The sequence below is a fragment of the Saccopteryx leptura genome, chromosome 2, assembly GCF_036850995.1.
Source record: "Saccopteryx leptura isolate mSacLep1 chromosome 2, mSacLep1_pri_phased_curated, whole genome shotgun sequence".
Classification (NCBI taxonomy): domain Eukaryota; kingdom Metazoa; phylum Chordata; class Mammalia; order Chiroptera; family Emballonuridae; genus Saccopteryx; species Saccopteryx leptura.
This window is the reverse complement of record NC_089504.1, coordinates 277,258,671-277,280,269: the sequence shown is the minus strand read 5'-3', so window position 1 is coordinate 277,280,269 and position 21,599 is coordinate 277,258,671. Positions and strand designations below refer to the sequence as shown.

At 46.9% G+C, this 21,599-nt stretch overlaps 1 protein-coding gene across 6 annotated transcripts in view; it reads left to right on the top strand.

Moving 5' to 3' along the window:
* SRGAP2 (SLIT-ROBO Rho GTPase activating protein 2) overlaps positions 1-21,599 on the top strand; it is a 275,486-nt gene that overhangs the window by 245,238 nt on the left and 8,649 nt on the right. For 5 of the 6 annotated variants that reach the window (XM_066361906.1, XM_066361905.1, XM_066361907.1 and 2 more), the window contains exons 15-21: positions 849-926; positions 1,841-1,975; positions 3,761-3,866; positions 11,463-11,687; positions 16,572-16,651; positions 18,728-18,908; positions 20,869-21,015. In XM_066361906.1, the coding sequence (XP_066218003.1) occupies positions 849-926; positions 1,841-1,975; positions 3,761-3,866; positions 11,463-11,687; positions 16,572-16,651; positions 18,728-18,908; positions 20,869-21,015 (952 nt within the window). The other variant, XM_066361910.1, reaches the window with a different exon arrangement.

Here is a 21,599-nt window from a genome sequence, read left to right as displayed (position 1 = left end):
TTTCTATTCTAACACAAGAAAGTTCTTACGCACATGATTGTAGTGTAACATTTATGCATGTTTGTTTATCTTTTTTTTTTTAAAGACTTTATTCAATTTTCAAAGAGGAGAGAGGGAAAGAGGGAGAGAGAGAGAAAGAGAGAGAGACAGAGAGAAGGGGAGAGGAGCAGGGAGCATCAACTCCCATATGTGCCTTGACCAGACAAGCCCAGGGTTTCGAACTGGCAACCTCAGTGTTCCAGGTAGACGCTTTATCCACTGCACCACCGCGGGTCAGGCCTGTGCATGTTTGTCTTTAGAGGAAAGCTGCAGTCACGGCCAGTGGCTAGTACAGTATCTGGCAATTCCATCTACTGACTGACTGCTTGTCTTTGCATGTCCTCCATTTTTCACAAGTATTCAAAGTATTATTCCCTAGAGCAAACACCGTTAGATCAGCTAAAGTAATAATTATAATCTCAGACCATCTACTACTCCTCGGATGGTATGTAGTGGCTTGCCTGCCGTGCACTGAGTGATCCTGAGTGATAAGAAGGTGCCAGAGGTCACTTTCCCACTTGGCGGACGAGAACAGATAAGCAAAGGTTGGGGAGGAACCTGCTTTGTAGTCTCCCTAGGAGTCGGAAATGGAGCCAGGTGTAGACCCCTCTTTCATTCAGTCTCTGACTCAGTACTTTCTTCAGGTTAATGCCTCATATCCATTCCAGTGATTTTTCCAACATCCTTACACGTTTTTTCCTTTGGCCTGAAGAAGAGAGACTGGCTGGCAGAGATAGACTGGCAACCAAGCTTAGAGCTCTGTGAACTTGCTTTTCTTTCTCCTTGATCACATTTTCCTGACTTTCTAGGTCTGCAGCATGAAGGAATTTTCCGGGTGTCAGGATCCCAGGTGGAAGTGAATGACATCAAAAACGCCTTTGAGAGAGGTGAGGAAACAGCCTGGAAGATGAGGCTGAGTGTCTACCAGCCCCCTGGAATATTGGCTCCACCCCTTCTCCCCAGAGAGGTACCTAGAGGTTAGGAAGTCAGTTTGCCTCCCTCCTTAGCCCAGTACCTGCTCTTTTGTAGAAATTTCCTCCTAGATATGCAGGGATGTGACAGTGCCCATCTCAGCTGCCTCCTTCTCAGCCTCATTCATCTTGCCTCCTATGGATGATTTGCCGAAACCCAAGAAGTTAACTGTGGTATCTGGGCGGTTTATGGCTTCATCCGGAACTCTTGGTGGCGGTTAATATCAAGGTTAAATTGCCTGTTCATTGTAGCCCATTTATTATTCTGTGGGCTATTAAGGTAATGGGCAAGCTATGGCAATTTCCGTCACTGTAATGGATATATATAGTTTCAATTTGAGGTTGGTCCAATCATTAAATCTAATTACATCTAATATGAAATTTTCCATAGGGAGCTCTAGCATGATTGTTCTCTCATAAGTAGGTGTCCTTTGTTGCAGGCCAGGAGGAGAGAGAGCTGCCCAGAGGGGCTGGCCTCCCTGGCCTCATTTTGCTCCCCCAGGAGCTCAGTCCCAGCCTGGTTCATGATTCTTATGAGAGAGCCAGTTGCTGTGTTCCATCCTAAGCCCATAGGGAATGTCCCTGAGCTAGTCTGGCACAGCAAATTTATGCTAATAGACTCTGTGCCCCTCCCCTGGCTATGGGGCCCATGAGCCTAAGCAGTCTTTGCTTTATCTAGTTTCTAGTTCGCCCTTCTCATGGCCACTGTGCTGGCCAGAGAGCCCATGGGCTGGGATGGGGTCTTTAATAGGTCACCTCCCCCCCCCACCTCTGCCTTATCCTGTGTTTTACCTCTCTCTTTTCTTTTTTGGGGGGTTGCTTATCATCAGGAGAGGACCCCCTGGCTGGGGACCAGAATGACCATGACATGGACTCCATAGCTGGCGTCCTGAAGCTTTACTTCCGGGGGCTGGAACACCCCCTCTTCCCCAAGGACATCTTCCATGACCTGATAGCCTGCGTCAGTAAGTACCAGCCTGGCCTTAGACTGGCCTCTGGGCCAGAGCACCTTATGGCAACAGATAAGAAATTTCCACAGGGTCTTTTTTTCTCATAAGTTTTTTAGTAATGTTTCTTTTTTCCCCCTCTTCTTTAGTATAGTTTTTCCTCCTCATCATCACTCCTTCATACCCCAGTGTGAGGGAGGAGGGAAAATGACATTTCAGTTAAGAGTCTAGAACCACATGTCAGAATGCCTGGGTTTTTCCTTCCTGATTCACCTTAAATTCCTTTGCTTCTCTGGGCTTTATCTTTCTTCAGTAAAATAGATGTATATTCCATAAAGACATAGTCCTTTTCAGTGATTGGAAGCTTATACATTAGTGCTTATACTTTTCATGATACAAATGGAGAAAGCATAGGAGTTGCACATACATATATTTCCTGCTTGTTGCTTTAAACGTGGCATGACTTACCTGCTAGATGTGTTAATATGTGTTCTTCTAGAAATAAAAGTCCTCCTCACATTTAAAAGTGGCTTAGTATTTTCAGAGAGAGATGTAGGCTATTTTATCCTCCTTAGAGGTTCCCTGCCTCTTACTCTAAAATTTGGGTCTTAAAAAGCTATTCCTGGCCATTTAATTTAGTTTATTATACTGGAGCATCTTCTCATTTGTTTGCCATGAGAAGCAGTCTGTGAGAAGTTGGATTAATACCAGGTCATCCTGGAATCACACCCCATTGGAATGGTGGCTCCAGAGGCTGGAAAAGGCAGTGTCTTTGAAATGGGGAAAAGATCCTTTTCCCAGATTAAGCAGGATCTTCATGCCATGTCCCCCCAATCCCTACCCACTAAATTTCCTGTTTGACTCATTTCATGCCTTAAGCACTGTCCTTCTCATTATACTGATAGAAAAGGGCCCCAGGGCACTCAGGAACCTCTCTTGTCTTATTTTTTGTTCCATTATTAGTGGAAGGCTAGCGGAAATGGATCTGTGGGTGATTGGATATATGCATCCTCCATGTTTTCATATCTTTTTCTAAGACTGGGCCTAGGTAGAATATCTTAAGCAGGCTTGGGCTACCAAGACAGTATAAGATTCCTTGACTTCCCAATTCTCCTCTTGAGATGTGCTCCTCATCCACTGCTTCCCATTTCTTTTTACAAAAAGACACTCATAATATCCACAAGGCACAATGTGGAAGTGAGGAAGTTGGCTATGATGGAGGTCAGTAGCCTAGCACCACGCTCTATTCATAGCACAAGAGTTAGGGAACTTCTTTGGTCTTCTCCTAGATATAACTACATAAAGGGGCAGCTATTTCTTATCTCTGGACATGCTCTCCTCATCTGCACTGCAGGTAACAAGGGGGGAAGTAAGCCAGACTTGTCCAGAGGGTAAGGTGATGCAGGTGCAAAGCAGGCAGGACAGGCCCTACCCAGACTCTCTCCCTCCCCACACACAGGCCCTCCGAGGCTGGGTGTGGAGCAGTCATAGCAAAATTATGGACAGTTCCTTGTCTGTGGTTGTGTTAATAAGAGGATGATAGATACTTAGGGAATATCTCTAACCCCTTCTGTGCTCAAGGAACATATACCTTAGGTTCTGCGTCAGGAAATGCCTGGAGCCCAGCATGTACCCCACCCCAAGGAGCCACAGGGATGAAACTCCTTACACTGTGTGCTAGTGTTGTGTGGACTTTATCTGACCACTCTCTGCGTTGCCCCTGCCGGTAGTAAGTGCCTTCTTACAATTACTCCCTGGGATCTCAGTCACAATGAAAGGTAACACATGCCTCTCTTCTTTCAGCAATGGACAACCTGCAGGACAGAGCTCTGCACATTCGGAAAGTCCTCCTGGTCCTGCCCAAAACCACTCTGATCATCATGAGATACCTCTTTGCCTTCCTCAATCAGTGAGTAGACTTCCAGTTAACAGCTAGATCAGACTTTGGCTTCAGTCACTGTAAGGTTACATATGGACCTATGTCAGTTTATCCAGCCCAACAACTATTTATTGAGCACCTACTTTGTACTGGGCACAGATGTAGGCTGTAAGAATACATTGTAAAATAAGAAATGAAAGCCCCAGTATCATTTAGCTCATGTCCCAGGGGAAAAGACAGATAAATGATCATAGAAATGTCAGGTGGTAATAAGTGCTTAGAAGAAGAATAAAGAAGCAGAAATTAAAGGGTAGAGTACAAGGGTCTAAATGCGGCAGGGGTGAAAGGGAGAGCCACCATAGGGGGACGGCACAAGCAGCAACCTAAATGAAATGAAGGAAAGAGCCACAGGGATGTTCAAGACCATCAAGCCCTGAGAGTCATGGTTATAACGGGTTTGGATTTGGGAAGCCATTGGACGGTTTTAAACAGGATTATTGTGATCTAATCTGTTTTTCTAAAAACCCACCAACTGCTTTTTGGAGAAGCTACTGTAAGAGCGAGGGCTGTGAAGAGAAGCCTGGGGACCCTTCAGAGGTTATTGTACCGTCTTGGCTGAGACGGTGGTGGCTTAGACTCAGGAGGTGATGATGGAGGCTGGTGTGGAGGGGTCAGGTTTAGGGCAGGGGTCCCCAAACTTTTTACACAAGGGGCCAGTTCACTGTCTTTCAGACCGTTGGAGAGCCGGACTATAAAAAAAACTAGGAACAAATCCCTATGCACACTGCACATATCTTATTTTAAAGTAAAAAAACAAAACGGGAACAAATACAGTATTTAAAATAAAGAACAAGTAAATTTAAATCAACAAACTGACCAGTATTTCAATGGGAACTATGCTCCTCTCACTGACCACCAATGAAAGAGGTGCCTTTTCCGGAAGTACGGCGGGGGCCGGATAAATGGCTAGAGGGGGCTGCATGCAGCCCACAGGCCATAGTTTGGGGACCCCTGGGTTTAGGGTCTGTTCTGAACATGGCATTGACAGGACTTCCTGATGGGTAAGTGTGTAGAGTATGAGGAACAAGAAGAACTCTATCTTTTTACCATGAGCAACAGGGAAGTAGCGATGCCATTTATGGAGTTAGGGAAGACCAGCTGTGGAGGAAGGAATTGAGACAAGGTGCCGGTGTGGGCATGTTAAGTTGAGGTACCTGTTAGACCTCCAGGGGAAGATTCTAAGTAGGCAGTGAGTATAGGAATTTGATGCTCAGGAGAGGAAGCTGGAGTCAGTGTAGCTGGAAGAGAGGTCTGAGGGGACCTTGGGCTTGAATGGAGCATCTTACCCAGACAGGGTGTCATTCATTACCCATGGCATTGGTGTCTCCACGTGGCAAAGTCAGCAAACAAGGACTCATGTTACTTCTCTTAGGCACCTGTCTTTTCATATTGCTTTCACTGACCGGGCGGTGGCGCAGTGGATAGAGCGTTGGACTGGGATGCAGAGGACCCAGGTTCAAGACCCCGAGGTTGCCAGCTTGAGCACGGGCTCATCTGGTTTGAGGAAAAAGCCCACCAGCTTGAATCCAAGGTTGCTGGCTCCAGCAAGGGGCTATTCGGTCTGCTGAAGGCCTGCAGTCAAGGCACATATGAGAAAGCAATCAATGAACAACTAAGGTGTTGCAACGCGCAATGAAAAACTAATGATTGATGCTTCTCATCTCTCCGTTCATGTCTGTCTGTCCCTGACTATCCCTCTCTCTGACTCACTCTCTGTCTCTGAAAAAAAAAAAAAAAAAAAAAAATTCCTGCATATTGCTTTCACTGCAGCATCTCTTTCAACCTCCTGGACCAAAGTTTATAAATGAGCAACCTGAGGGCCAGATAAGGCCCATAGATGTGTTTCCTTTCAGTCCACTGTGTCTTGAAAATATTGAAACATTTAAATATCAGGAGGTTTACTTAAAAATATCTAGATTACTAGCTTATCTTGAAAACATGAGATCTGGCAATACTGGATCTGCCCCCCGTATGGCAGCAGCTGCCAGGCACTGCTCCATTCACCACAGACCCCAGCCCTCCTCAGTACCAAGGCTGAAGTCAGTTGCTGTTTTCATCACTCTTGCTTTACGGTTTTTTATGTAGTGGAAAAATGTTTTTCTAGATCCATGCATCTATCAAAAGGAGAAAACAGGCCCTGGCCGGTTGGCTCAGTGGTAGAGCATCAGCCTGGCGTACAGGAGTCCCGGGTTCAATTCCTGGCCAGGGCACACAGGAGAAGTGCCCATCTGCTTCTCCACCCCTCCCCCCTCTCCTTCCTCTCTGTCTTTCTCTTCCCCTCCCGCAGCCGAGGCTCCATTGGAGCAAAGTTGGCCCGGGCGTTGAGGATGGCTCTATGGCCTCTGCCTCAGGCGCTAGAATGGCTCTGGTTGCAACAGAGCGACACCCCAGGTGGACAGAGCATCACCCCCTGGAGGGCATGCCGGGTGGATTCTGGTCGGGTGCATGCAGGAGTCTGTCTGACTGCCTCCCCGTTTCCAACTTCAGAAAAATACCAAAAAAAGGAGAAAACAAAAATTAGACCAAGAGGCTTGTGTTTTTTTAGCACATACTTCTTTCTTTGTGAAAATGAAGAGTCTTCCTAGTGGTTGGTCTCTGCTTCAAAGGAATGGAAGTTTAGAGGCTGTTTCATGAGCTTCAGCTTGCTTGCACGTTGGCCTGGCTCTGTAGGCATCTGGGTTAGTGACCCCAGACTGAGACCTTTCTGGGTCACCCACACTGTCCTTTGGCCCTGTTGCTGGCCCTGCAGAGTGACAGAGGGTTCTGGCTTTGGAGCCTGCCTCCTCCACATGGCTGTGTCTGCTCCATTTATTAGCCAAGTCCTGACTCAGCACTGCAGCTGCCTTTGAGTTCAGAGCCCCCCATGACTCACACAGGGTGTTCACATACTGCCCAGTTTAGGCTGACGGAGATGGAAACTGGTGATGACTCTCAGTCAGGCCCCTCGGGGCCACCATCCTGTCTCCCCTCACTGCCTGTTACCTGCCCTCGAAGTGAGCCTAGTCTGCTCCCCAGAGCAAGGAGCATGACAGTGGTGGGTGAATGGTGGGGAGCAGGCAGGTCCTGGGGTGAGTGTGTGTATGAGCACAATGGCCTCATTCTCTCCCCCACATTTTCTTCCTGCTTCAAGAATCGGGGAGTGGGGAGTCTTGCAGAAGGGGAGAAACTATAAAGTAGGCATCATGTAGCCATGGAGTTGGTGGCCACTTTTGAAGGAAACATGAGAATTGTGCTGATTTAAATGATTACTTTTTTTAAAATTTTCCTTTTTTGTTTGATTTTTTACAAAGATTAATTTTCTCATGGAAGTATTTTATTGAAAAGATGCAGTATTAATAATCATAGCATTTCCTAAAATAAATGGAATGCAGGACACGGGTAATAACAAAGACCACCTCCACAGGAAGGTGGCAGATGATGATTGTGCGCTTCTGCACAGGTGTAGATGGTTGGCAGGTAGCCCCTGCCCCAGACCTTCAAGACCCATTTTCTCTATTGTTCTACGTACTGGGTGTGTATGCACTGTATTTCAGGCCATGGTCTTCTTCTTGGGTTGTACACATCCTCAATCTCAAGAAACCAAAAAAAAAAATTAATATATGCATATAAAACTAGTGTCCTTTAAAGCAGTGGTCCCCAACCTTTTTTGGGCCACGGACCGATTTAATATTAGAAAATATTTTCACGGACCGGCCTTTAGGGTGGGACGGATAAATGTATCATGTGACCGAGACAAGCATCAAGAGTGAGTCTTAGACGGATGTAACAGAGAGAATCTGGTCGTTTTTTAAAAATAAAACATTGTTCAGACTTAAATATAAATAAAATGGAAATAATATAAGTTATTTATTCTTTCTCTGCGGACCGGTACCAAATGGCCCACAGACCGGTACTGGCCCGTGGCCCAGGGGTTGGGGACCACTGCTGATTCATTGTGGACTTTGGGTAATTGACTCTTCAACAAGCCTTGTTAATTATTCTTTCTTAATATCTGCATTAATTATCTATTACTGTATAACAAATTGCCCTAAAACAGCAACTTAAAAGTATAAGTATTTATTGTTATGTCACAATTTGGGAGGGGTCAGGAATCTAGGTACAACTTAGCTGGGGACCTATGGCTCAAGGTCTCATAAGGATGCAGTGAGGAGGACATGGCCATGGTCCAACTAGGGGAAGATCCACTTCCAGGCTCACTTATGTGGTGTTGGCAGGATTCAGTTTCTCACAGGTTGTTGGACAGGGGACCTCCATTTCTGGCTGACTGTTGGCCAGAGGCCTCCCTTAGCTCACTCATAGAACTGCTTATACTATGGCAGCCAGCTTCTCTGAGAGCACATGAGTGAGAGCACCCAAGACAGAAGCCACTGTCTTTTGTAACCTAATCTCAGAGGTGACATCCCATCACTTCTGCCATATTCCATTCACTAGAAATGAGTCACTAAATTTAGCCCACACTCAAAGGAAGAAAAATACACAAAGATGTAAATACCAGTAGGCAGGGACCATGGGGTTAATTTTACAGGCTCCCTACTATAATATCTGTACTACCCACTGAGTTTTAGCCCCCCAACAGAATGTGGGTCGTTCCTTCTCTGCTGCATCCTTTTTGAAACCTACTTTTCTTCAAATTTCAAGAATTATCTTTTTCTAGTTTCTTTTTAATCAAGAGCATCACTTGATAGATTTCTAGAAATGCAGAATCTCACTCCCTCCCCAACCAAGACCTGTGAATCAGAATCTGTATTTTAACAAGGTATCCTGGTGAGTCATATGCACATGAATGTCCTAGAAGCACCACTCTAGGTCCTCAAACATTGCTCCGCAATCTGAAAGGGTGAACCAGTGGTACTTCCTTTCCATGGTCAAGACTGCCCCAGGTGCTGTCCAGAAAAGCTGAGTCAAGTGCCTCTTGGTTTAGAAAGATTCTGTCTAGGTTGTTCTTCTGATTTTCACAAAGAGTGTTTTAGCTTCTATATGAGATGGACAAGTAGAATTATGGCTGGGTTGTCTTAGAGACTCACAGAGACTCATGTACTTATTCACGTATTTATTTAACATATATTTATTAAGCATCTACTGAGTACCAGGCCCTGTTTTAGTTGCTGGCTATCTAAGAGTGCTGCACAGTTAAAGTCTCTGCCCTCGTGGAGCTTGTGTCCTATTGGAGGAAGACAGACACAGCTGATAAGCACACATACCATATGTCAGAGGATGAGCACTGTAGAGAAAAAGTAAAGCAGAGAAGCAAGCTGGAGAGTACCAGGGGTGGGAATGAGGGTTGGCTCTCTCACACACATTGGTCAGGGGACACCTCACTGAGCAGGTGACTGTGGGCAGTGTTGTAGGAGAACTAAGAACAATGTCCCAGAAGCTACAAAGAGCAGGTATTTCAAGGAGGGTGTGATAACGGAGTTAAATGCACTGACAGGTGAGCGTTGTCTTGGTGGAGTAGAAGGTGCAAAATCCTGATGGTGTCATTTCAAGAGAGAAAGGGGTACACAATCATCAGTTAAATGCTATGGAGATGTTCACCTGAAACCTGTATACTCTTATTGACCAATGTCACCCCATTAAATTTAATTTCTAAATAAAAAAGAGAAGCAGTGCTGATGATGGATAAACAAAATACATAGATCCACACAGTAGGTAATATTCAGCCATCAAAAGGGATGAGGTGCTGCCACATGATACATCATGGATGAATCGTGAAAACATCATGCCAAATGAAAGAAGCCAGTCACAAAAGACCACATATAGTATGATTTCATTTATATTAAATGTTCAGAATTGTCAAATCCGTAGTCAGGATCATTTAACCGGGGTTGGTGGGGAGGGAGAATGAGGAGTGACTGTTTAATGGGTACAGGGTTTCCTCTGGGGGACGAAAATGTTTTGAAACTAGACCCTGGTGACAGTTGCACAACATTGTGAATATGCTAAATACACTGAATTGTATACTTTAAAATATCTACAATAGTAAACTTTATGTTATGTGTATTTTACCACAATAAAGAGAGGGAAGGGGGGAACCAGGCAGCCTGGGATTGACTACAACTTGTGGCACCTCATGTTTCAGTTGTTCCTGCTGAGGTTCCCAAGGTAATTTCCAGTCTTTCCAGTTTTTACTTGACCAAGAAGTAGACTTGAAAACTTCCAGCCTTTTCTGAATCTCTGCTCTCTTTTAACTCAGGAGCCAGAGAAGGACTATAAAATTAAATTTTTATGACCTTCTGTGAAGCAGTTCAGCCCCTAAAATCTATAACCTCACCCATCGCCAGCCTCCCTGCATTTGACTGCGTCCTAAAGAACAGCGATTCTGAGTCATGACAGTTGTTCACATTCACTGTATCATCTCACACGTTCCGCAGGCATTCTCTAGGGGGGTGGGGGACCTATCAGTAGAGGAGAAAACCATTGAGTTAAAGAGAGACAAGCTTGGTAATTTGAGTCTGCATGTGGGATACACTAGAAATAAACTGCCAATTCTGAAGAGCAGCTACACACATGAAGATGACAGCTGAGTCTCAGGCTTCTGGTTCAGCATCAGAGGGCTTTGCAATCCTCTCAGGCTCTGGCAGAATCAGGTGTTGGGGGGACTTCCTGCTGATGTCCCTGAAGGAGGCGGAACTCCTAGAAAAGCTCAGTTCTGGATGCTGGGGAGGGTGGGGGTGGGAGGAAAATATAGCCGAGCTGGCCCAGCCTTCAGTGCCGGGTAGATAGAGACCAGTGGGTGGACTCATCAGGTGCAGTGGCTCACTGAAGGGCTTGGTTGGGTCCTTGGCCAAGGTTGGAGGTGTGGCTGGAACAGCTGCTGGCTGAAAAGAGGGAGTTCCCAGAATAAATAAATACCTAATAATGAAGTCAAACTGCATCCAGAGGAAGCCTGAGCAGAAGCCAAACAGCATGCCGACCTCTTCTGGAATAAATACTGAATGTAATAATAGAGGAGGATATTATGATAATGGAAAACAATTGCATTAACTGTTCCAGAAAGAAATCCACTGGCTTGATGAAATATAAAAGCTAATCAGTTGCATATTTTTAAAAATAAGTCTAGATCTTAGAATGGAATATCTCTAATAACTTGGTTATTTTGCTGTGCAAGAAGGTACACAAAGCACAATGCCTATGTCAACACTTATCACCAGGGAGGGCCGCCTGAGGGACTTCATCTGCTCTGTCAGCTTAGTGGGTTGGTCTTTTGGAGCTGTATCCAGCTCTGCAGAGCGGTGTGTTCTCAAGGCAGGGTGGATTTGGTGGAATAAGGTCTGGGGGCAGGATAGTAAGTAGGGTTTGAATGGGGAGTTGGAAAGAGAGGAGGGGGTAAACCTGCAAATAGGCACTTCGCCTTTCCTTGGCTCTTGAATGATCATCCTGGTGGTCATTCTCCTCCCTCTCCCCCCCCCCCCCCCGCCAACTTTCTAGAAGGGCTCTGATGCCCAGGAAAGCAGGTGGCAATTTGTGGAACTTCTGTTCTTGCTCTTGGCTGTGCCGCCTGTAATTGTGTTTTCTGGGCATTCATGCGCACGCTTTCCAGCTTGCACCCTTTCTCCTCTCCTCCAGTTTATCACAGTTCAGTGAAGAGAACATGATGGACCCCTACAACCTTGCCACCTGCTTCGGGCCCTCGCTGATGTCAGTGCCTGAGGGCCACGACCAGGTGTCCTGCCAAGCCCATGTGAATGAGCTGATCAAAACCATCATCATCCAGCATGAGAACATCTTCCCAAACCCCAGGGAGCTGGAGGGCCCTGTCTACAGCAGAGGAAGAAGCACGGAGGATTACTGGTAGGGGGCTCAGGGCTGGAGGGGGGAAGGGCGTCACCAGCACACACTGGCCTGAGGGCCAGATGGCCAAGTGAGACCAAAGGGAAATGCCCAGATCCTCCCAGCCTCCCATTCCCAGTCTCATCAAGCTGTTGGGATCTTGGGACAGTGTAAGCAGTGCGTGACCTTGACCCATCCTATGGAGTAAGTGCCATTTCCCACCACCTTTCTTTCTTTCTTATGAGTTCTGAGTAGTCAAACCATTCTGAAAGATAATGACAACAATAATAGTAATATTAATAATCTCTAGTAAAGGCCCCTACTCTGTCCTGTGCATTGTGATGGAAACTGTCCTGGTTCTTGGGGAATTTTTTTCATAATGGGAAGAGTTTCAATATGGGGAATAATTTGCTAACAGAGTTTGTAAGATAATCATTCAGATTGATTTTACAAATTTGTGAAGAGAAAGAGGGATAAGCTCCATGTTCAGCAGGTTGGCACAGTTCTACACTGAAGTGGGATTAAGTTCTATGGGATGGGGTTCGCAGCCTGGCCTGGGAGCAGAGATATGACAGGGCCCTGAGGCACATAGACCCTCCCATCAGACAAGTATTGACTCACTATTTCTGCTTTACAGATAAAGTCATTGTAATGCAGAGAGGCTAGTGACAATTTTTCAGGCCACCCCAGTGGTAGGGATTCCAGCCCTGATCTCTTGTCTCTTAGTACAGGACACCGTCCACTACTCCAAACTGTCTCCAGAAAACCACTTACCATTTCATATTTCCTCCAACATAGAATACTGCTTTTCTTTTACTCCCTAACATCCCTTACCTTTTCCTCTCTTCCTTCCCTGCTTCCCCTAAATAGTGTTTCAGCCTGGGCTGAAAGCATAAGCCATCCCAAATCAGATTCCATCTGAATTCAACATCTGGAACCAATTCACCCAGTCCCATTGCTATCAACTGAGGTAGGGAGGACAAAGGAGGTTGTTTTCTTAATTAGGACCAAGTGGTCCATGCTTCTCCCTGATCCAGAAGGGCCTCCCACACAGGAAGTAAAGAAAGTGATATTCATGTGTCTATCAACACAAAAATATCACATTCCTGAGTTCAGTCTTCTCCACTGTCCTACAGATCCCAGTATCTGGGTCTAAGCTGGAGAAACCTTGGCTTGCCAGCTCAGAGAGAAAGCTTTGTATCCCTGACAGATGGTTGGTGAGAACTGAGGAGGTTGTTCAGGTATCAGCCTACTGGCTGAGGAGCTCCAGGGAGCTGTCCTTGTGCATGAGACTTGAAGAATCAGTTTCCCCCTTGCATGAATGATGGAAAGCTATGGAATAGTGTTCCCAATTTTGGCTTTACCTCCCTTCTAAAGTCTGCCCTAAACTCTCAGGTATTAAACCACTGCAAGCTCTGGACTGATCCCAGGATATAGCCTCTCACAACTTCTTATAGCCCTGCTCCCTGGTCCCAGCCCAGTGGAGTAGACAGAACCCCAGCGGGAGTGGACGGAGGTGGCTCTAGGAGCACAGATCGGAGGGCACCTTCCTCCAGTTCTCTCCAAGGTGTTCTCGACCCCTTGCTTGTTATACATCTGATAATTATTAGCAGCCTCTGGAAAAACCACACATTAGTCAGGGGATGTTACTACTGCAGACCGGGTGGGAGGGCCTGGGCCTCAGGCCAGAAGCACCCAGGGATCAAGAATAAATGACCCTGGGGTTAAAGGGACCATCTGAACACCGGATTCACACCCACTCAGAAGACTCCCAGCCTTTCCTTTCCTTTGGGGAGAGAGAGAAGTGCCAGTGTCGTGAGCTAAGACCGATACAAGAGGTGAGGGAAGGGTAGCAATAGGGGTGCTAGAGTCTAACAATTCTGGAAAATGGCCAGGACACCAGAACAGCCAGGAAGAGGGAGCATCAGGCCACTTGACCTCCCTGTGACTGGAGAGAGGTCAGTCTCACTCCACCACACTTCCCAACCCTGAGACTGGAACCGGTTTTCTAGGACTGCCTGCTGGGTGGCATGCTGGGCTGCTTCTGAGACCGCTGGTGTTGGTAGGCCTGGGGATGTTGATGAGGTGTGCAATGAAAGAAACATAGGATTTTAGGGCAAGAAGGGACCTTAGAAAACATCATCTTTCCTTTACCTTGGAGCAGTAATTTTCAAAGTGGGGTCCCTGGACCGACAGGACCTGCATCATGTGGCAGTAGTTAAAATAAGAACAGACCTAGAGCCCTGGCCCGTTGGCTCAGCGGTAGAGCGTCGGCCTGGCGTGCAGGGGACCCGGGTTCGATTCCCGGCCAGGGCACATAGGAGAAGCGCCCATTTGCTTCTCCACCCCCGTTCCCCCCCCCCCCTCCTTCCTCTCTGTCTCTCTCTTCCCCTCCCGCAGCCAAGGCTCCATTGGAGCAAAGATGGCCCGGGCGCTGGGGATGGCTCCTTGGCCTCTGCCCCAGGCGCTAGAGTGGCTCTGGTCGCGGCAGAGCGACGCCCTGGAGGGGCAGAGCATCGCTCCCTGGTGGGCAGAGCGTAGCCCCTGGTGGGCGTGCCGGGTGGATCCCGGTCGGGCGCATGCGAGAGTCTGTCTGACTGTCTCTCCCCGTTTCCAGCTTCAGAAAAAAATAAAAAATAATAAAAAAAAAAAAAACAGACCTAGAGAATCAGAAACTCTGGGGGCAGAGCAGTCTGTTTTTAACAAGCCATCCCAGACTCTCTGAAGTTTGCGAACTGCCTTATAGTGGATGGCCACATAGATGGGCTTGGGACTCTGGGGGAAAGGGAGCCTTAGCCTGTGTACGCCCAGAACCCTAAGGGCTTCCAGAATGTCACCAAACTCATCAGAGGGTGTTTAGGCCCAGAAAACAGTGAGATACTGAGCCCAGATTTTTTGACAAAGAGAAATCCCTGTAGTGTTCTCCCAGAATGTTCTCTGGAGTCTGGAGAACCTCCTTGGAACTGACTTCTTTCCAATACCGCAAGTTCTGAACTAAACTCCTGGTCCTGATTCTTCCATAGAACCACCTGGAAAGGCCCACTTATTACTACCAAATGCCAAAGAAAGAACCTTTAATAATGAACATGTTTTTTGTTGTTGTTGTTTTGTTACGTCTTTTTCCCCACCTTTCACTCTGCACTCTGAAGTCCACAGACCAGGGGATCAGGAGGCAGAATGACTTTCCCAGTAACTTCCCCGGCCATTCTCAGTTCTCAATCCTGGATGATTTTAGACTTACTGAATCTTTTTTTTTTTTTTTAAGTGAGAGGCAGGGAGGCAGAGACAGACACCCGCATGCACCCCAACTGACCGGGATCTACCCAGCATGGCCAGGCGGTATTCTGTCTCTCTGGCCACTGCTCTGTTGCTTGGCAACAGAGCCATTTTTTTTTAGCACCTGAAGCTAAGTCATGGAGCCGTCCTCAATGCCCAAGGCCAACTTTGCTGAACCATTTGAGCCATGACTGTGGGAGGGGAAGGGGGGCAGGAGCAGGGAGAAGTAGATGGCCGCTTCTCCGTGTGTCCTCACTGGGAATCAAACCCCAGACTTCCACATGCTGGGCTGATGCTCTACCGCTGAGCCAACCAGCCAGGACCTGATTTTTTTCAAGAAAATACTCAATCCCCCCCGGCTTCCATCCCCTGCCCTCTTGCAGAGTTTAGCCCACAGCAGACTTTTTTTCTCCTGTTCTTGTTCCCCACCCATGTCTATGACTAACCTCTCACTTTCTTATTAGTACATAGACTAAACTTACAAAATGGCCTATCAATGTCACCCCATTAAAATTAATAAAAATAAATAAATTTTTTAAATGGCCTAGAGACATCAAGCAAAAGAGAAGGAAGGAAAGGAAATACCACTGATCAATCACCCCCTCTTATTTCATTGAATCCTCTACAACTCTGAGCTATACAAACCATTTAGATTAGGTAACTGAAGCTTAGAAAGATTACATAACTTACCTAGGGTCACACAGCTTCCAAGTGTCACAGCTGATTTGGGGATCCAATTCTGTCTGATGCTAAAGCCTAGTGTTTTCCTTCCCCATGCTCCCTCCAGAAACTAATTCACCTAGAGAAAAAGCACTTGAGGAATTGAATTGTTTTGTATTTTCAAAAAGATTTATAAGTTCAGAAGGAGTTCCCTCCCTAACCTTGGTGGTGCAGTGGATAAAGCATCGACCTGGAACGCTGAGGTTGCTGGTTTGAAATCCTTGGCTTGCCCAGTCAAGGCACATATGGAAGCAGTTACAACGAGTTGGTGCTTCTCACTTCTCTCCCCGCTTTCTCTCTCTCTCTCTTAAAAGGGGGGGGGGTTCCCTTTTGTTTGAAGTTACTCTAAGTAGGCCCTGACTGATTGGCTCAGTGGATAGAGCATTGGTCTGGCATGTAGATGTCCCAGGTTTGATCTCTGGTCAGGGTACATATGAGAAGCAACTATCTGCTTTAATTCCCCTCCTCTCTCCCCCTTCTCTCCCTCTTCCCCTCCTGCAGCTATTAACTTGATTGGTTAGGGCATCAACCCCGGCCACTGAGGATAGCTTGGTCTCAGCACATCAGCCTCAGGTCCTAAAAATAACTTGGTTGATTCGAGCATTGGCCCCAGACCAGGGTTGCCAGATGGATCCCAGTCAGGGTGCATGCGGGAATCTGTCTCACTTTCTCCCCTCTTCTCACTTAAAAATTAAGTGATACTCTGAGTAGTCTAAACCAGTTTTCATAGCAAGAGCTGGAGTAGAGAACCTCAGGAACCTTATATTTCGATTTCATTATTAGTATTTGTCTACAGTGTGTAGTCAGGATATAGAGATAGATTCCACGCCCTTGGTCCAAGAAAGCTATGTGAGGGAGAAGACATGATCATGGAAGCTAGCACCCAGGTTACTCTTGTTTCTGTTGCAGTGACAGCCCTCATGGAGAGACTACCTCGGTTGAAGACTCCACCCAGGATGTGACCACAGAGCACCACACGAGCGATGATGGTATGAGATCTTGCTTGAGTTCCACTAGGCTACCGGGGTAACGGCCATCTTGTGCTGCTGATGAGCCTTTCCAGTAGTCCCCTGAAAATAGATAGAGTTCTCCTTTTATTCCTTCCCTTTTTAAAAGAAGCAGCTCACCTTCTCAATTAGGTGGTCTCTGTATTAGACCAGAGGTGAAGAGCTAGACATTTCATAGGCCCTCAACCTTCTTGCCCAACACCCTGCCCTCGCCTACCTAATAGCTCCTTGTCTTGCCAGCATGTCAGCTCCTGTCACAGCCCAGACTCCTGCCAGGTAGCCAGAGACCAAAGTGAAGAGTTCATTTGAAAAGCAGTAAGCCTGGGAAATACAGAAGCTGGGTGCCAAGAACCCAACAGAAGTAAGCCAGAGGGGAGTGGGGGTTAAGACGTAGAAATCACATGCTTTCACGCCTGCCGTCTGGAAAAATTGACCCTTTCCAGAGAATAGACATGCGGGCGCTGCACGGCCTGGTGGCTCTGCATCAGGAGGTGGAGTGCACAGCTGCTGTCCACAGGCCCCCCAGCATTGCCATGATTTATTAGGGCCTGTCCAGCAAGCATATTTTGCCCCCCTTCCAGCAGTTTCATGCCCCATTTCTGGATCACTTGGGCTCTGGAAGTCTCAACAGCTGACAAGGGGCCTTAGAATTTTCTGAGCATGAAAACGAAATGGCTCAGTCTGCAAGCTTTCTCTGCTCCCAGGCTCGCAGTGAATTCTACCATCCTCAGTCATCTTTCACAGGACAAAACACTAGGGCTGCTTATTTGGATCCTGATGATTTGCCACATTATGGGAGGGAAGTCGGTGAACTAGGGAAATTTGTATTTTATTAGAGTGGTGTGCCCACCACTGCTACAGGCTTTATATGTCTTATCTCCTAATACTTGGTGAAATTGACAGAGCTGCTATTTTTGAGAAAACTGAACTTAGGCCAAGTGTCACACCCGAGGCTGTGCAGAACTGAGAGTGAGGCATGTAGAAGGGCTTTACTGGTCTGTCTCCTGCAGTGAGAGCTCAGCCCTGCCCATTAAGAAACAGACCCACCAGCCAGGGCCGTCTAGGCACGGTTTCATTTGTGAGCAGCCTTACTTTCCACTACGCGGAATATCTGACTCAATCTCAGGTGCCGGGTTTCTGGGGTCTTCTTTTTCCTGACTTCTACCTGCAGCCCAGAACAGATAATGGTGACAGTAAGAACAATGGCTAACATATACATAGCACTCACTGTGGGCCAGGCACTATTACAAACTATTAATCCAAACAAACAAAAAACCAAAGTCAAAAGTACAGATAATAGAGAGTGGTTCCCCGGGGGAAGGGGAGTGGGGGGAGAGTGAGGAGGGTAAAGGGGGTGAATACACGGTGACAGGAGGAGACTGGATTTCGGGTTGTAAGCATGTACAGATGTGTGATAAAGTTATACGCCGAACTTTATGTAGTGTTACTAACCAATGTTACTTCAGTTAACTTAATTTTAAAAATTATTAATCAACTCCTTAAAACAACTTCATTAAAAAACACTTATTATCCTCATTCTATAGACAAGTTCAAAATTCCCACTAAAGTAAAACTACATTGCGTTTGTAAATGCCTTTTAATTTTTCAAATCAATTTTATGTGCATTTTTCTGTATGTATGTCTATATTTTGTTCCTTGGAAAGTCAATTGGGCAACTTATTTTCTCTTCACAGAAATTGAAAGCTCATGTTCTACTAGGGAGAACGGATAGCATAAATTATTTAACAAAAAATGTGACAAATGTTCTATAATTAATGAAATTATGATCAGAAAAGAAATGATGCTTACAAATACAGTATGGCAAGTTCAGTGATAAAGGTTGCCCTAAAGAGCTGTAGAAATACCAAAGAGGTTGCTGTAGGAAGCAGATGATATTTGAGTTATACAGAAATTACCTGCTTTGTACATTTTCCATGGCTTATTTTTCATTTAAGGTTATCTTCCCACCTCTGTAAGTTCAGCTAATCGGGCTTTTCCACTCAGTTTCCTGAATCTGTGAGTCCCAGTAACATGAATTTCCTTTTCTGCCCCTCTCAGAGTGTGAGCCCATCGAGGCCATTGCCAAGTTTGACTATGTGGGCCGGACAGCCCGAGAACTGTCCTTCAAGAAAGGGGCGTCCCTGCTGCTTTACCAGCGGGCTTCTGATGACTGGTGGGAAGGCCGGCACAATGGCATCGACGGACTCATCCCGCATCAGTACATCGTGGTTCAAGACACGTACGTTGGGCCCCGTGCACCTTTAGGGCTCCCTGGCCACACTGTGGGAGTGAGACTTTATTTATGGAGCTATAGGGGGATGAGGGAGACCAGCCCACAGGGGCACCAACACTCTGTGGAAAAGTGTTTTTTGTTTGTTGTTTTGGGGGGGGGGGCTGATAATTGTTTTTTGATTCTCCCATATTCTATTCCCCTTGCAAATTATTCTTCCACTGCTGCCCCCCCCCCCATTATTCTAGAAACATGTCAGTCAGCACTCGTTTACACTTATAGCTGATGAGTGATAATGAGGGATTATTACTTGACCACTTATATTTCCTTTCTGGAAAGATCAGTCTGGGAAAATAGTTTTATTTTTCTCTCTTTTTTTTTTTTACAGAGACAGAGAGAGAGTCAGAGAGAGGGATAGACAGGGACAGACAGACAGGAATGGAGAGAGATGAGAAGCATCAATCATCAGTTTTTTGTTGTGACACCTTAGTTGCTCATTGATTGCTTTCTCATATGTGCCTTGACCATGGGCCTTCAGCAGACCGAGTAACCCCTTGCTCGAGCCAGCGACCTTGAGTCCAAGCTGGTGAGCTTTGCTCAAACCAGATGAGCCTGCGCTCAAGCTGGCAACCTCGGGGTCTCGAACCTGGGTCCTGCGCATCCCAGTCTGACACTCTGTCCACTGTGCCACTGCCTGGTCAAGCCTCTTTCTTTTTTATTTAATTTTTTTTCTCTTTCCTTTATTTTTTAAACAACTGCCCACACCAGCCCACTGGACCACTATTGGCATTTTCCACTTAAATCAGTTCTCAACCTGTGGGTCGCGACCCCGGCTTTAGGCGACCCCTGTGCTTTGGTCGTTCGACCCCCGCCGGGGTTGCAACCCACAGGTTGAGAACCGCTGACTTAAATGAAAATGATGAGTTCCTTTTCTAGGAGAACTCTAGCTTAAGCAGCCTTGTGAAAATGACCCAGTTAATTTAACCCAGATGAGGTAGACTTGGGGAAAGATGGGGAGAGGAGGGAAAAAGATGTCAGGGAACAAAGGGAATGTGAACTGGTCCCAAGAGACTTTGTAGAATCGGCTGTCAGTTGGTGCCCGCTCTTTGAAGCATTGGCTCATGGAAGGAAGGCTTTTCCCATGGCCTCCAAGCCAGCCTCTCTGCCCTATTGCCCTGCCTCTGCTCCCTTGGATATGATGCTGTCAGTGTTTTTAGTCCTTCCATTAATATTATTTTTTAAAGGTTGATATCCTGAACGAGTCTGCACCCTCCCAGCCTCTCCCCAGCTCGTTCTGCGGGGAAATCCTCCCTCTGTTGATAACATCGCAAACCTGGTGGCCATCTGTGCGTGGACAGGACCCTCCCACATTTAGCATTATGACTTCACTACAGGACTGAGAGAAGATAAATTGTGGGGGAGAAGGGGCTTTCTTGTCATCAGTAGCCAGAGGGGCCGGGAGAGCAGTGGAGAGACCTGGGACCAGCTGGGACACTCTGAGCGGGGCTGTATGTGCTACGACAGAGAGTGGCCGGGCCCTGCCTCAACGCCGGCATCTCCAGAGCCACCACAGAGCGGACTGTCCTTACCTGGCAGTGCTCAGGACCTCAACTGATAAACTGCAACCTGGACTGACCTCCTCCTTCTCCAGGAGGTGGCCCCAGCACAACTGCCCCAAGAAAGCAGCGTGGGGTAGAAGGCTGATGCCTCAAATCCAGGTGTCCCCTAGCCCAGCTCTCCGGAGAAGCTAAGGATACTGCAGAACTCAGTGGGATTATTTATTTTTATTTAAATGACCCTCCCAAGGTCCTTAGCTTTCCTTACCTCTGATCACAGAGCTGCCCAGCCAGGCATCATTGCTGCCTCGGAACTGTTAAGGGGTTGCGTGTGAGTTGGGGGGCCATCTCGCTGATTTAACACTGCTTTCTGTGTTGTTGTTTTCCCCGCCTGCCTATGCCTTCTCCCCCAGCGAGGACGGTGTCGTGGAGAGGTCCAGCCCCAAGTCTGAGATTGAGGTCATTTCTGAGCCACCTGAAGAAAAGGTGACAGCCAGAGCGGGGGCCAGCTGTCCCAGTGGGGGTCATGTAGCCGATATTTATCTTGCAAACATCAACAAGTAAGCTCTGCTTTTCATTTTCTGCTCCTCTGAATGACTTACCACACCTAGCCTCACCCTCTGGCCTAACCCCCCTCTCCATTCCATGCTGCACGGGCCTAACAGTTTGCACGTGCTCCTTGCTGCTACCAGGCAGACAGGGCTGAGGAAGCTTCCACAGGCCTCGTCAGCAGGCCCGGGTCTCCAGCTAGCCCATTATGCCATGGAAGGGTGCTCCGCTCAGTGTCCCTGCAATATTTGTCAGCTCAGACCTTCCTGGCCATCTGACTGCTAAAACTTTAGCCAAAGCTTTGGTTACTTTAAGCAGCTTGGATTTATGCTGTTCTCAGAGGTGCCTTCTCTTTTCCAATCAAATAATATTCAGTGATGTCTTCCTTGGCCCTTGTCTGTCTAAAGATCCAAAGTCTTGTGTGACTTCTACTAAGCTCATGTTACCCCAGAGGGATTTTAGATGTCATGTGTCTGTTTTTCCCCCTGTCCTGCATTCACTCCTGTGACGGAAGGGAGACCACCATGCCCCCAAGGACAGCTTTGTCCTGAGCTCTTTATTTTCATGTCTAACCCCCAGCTCCCTTTCTTTCTGC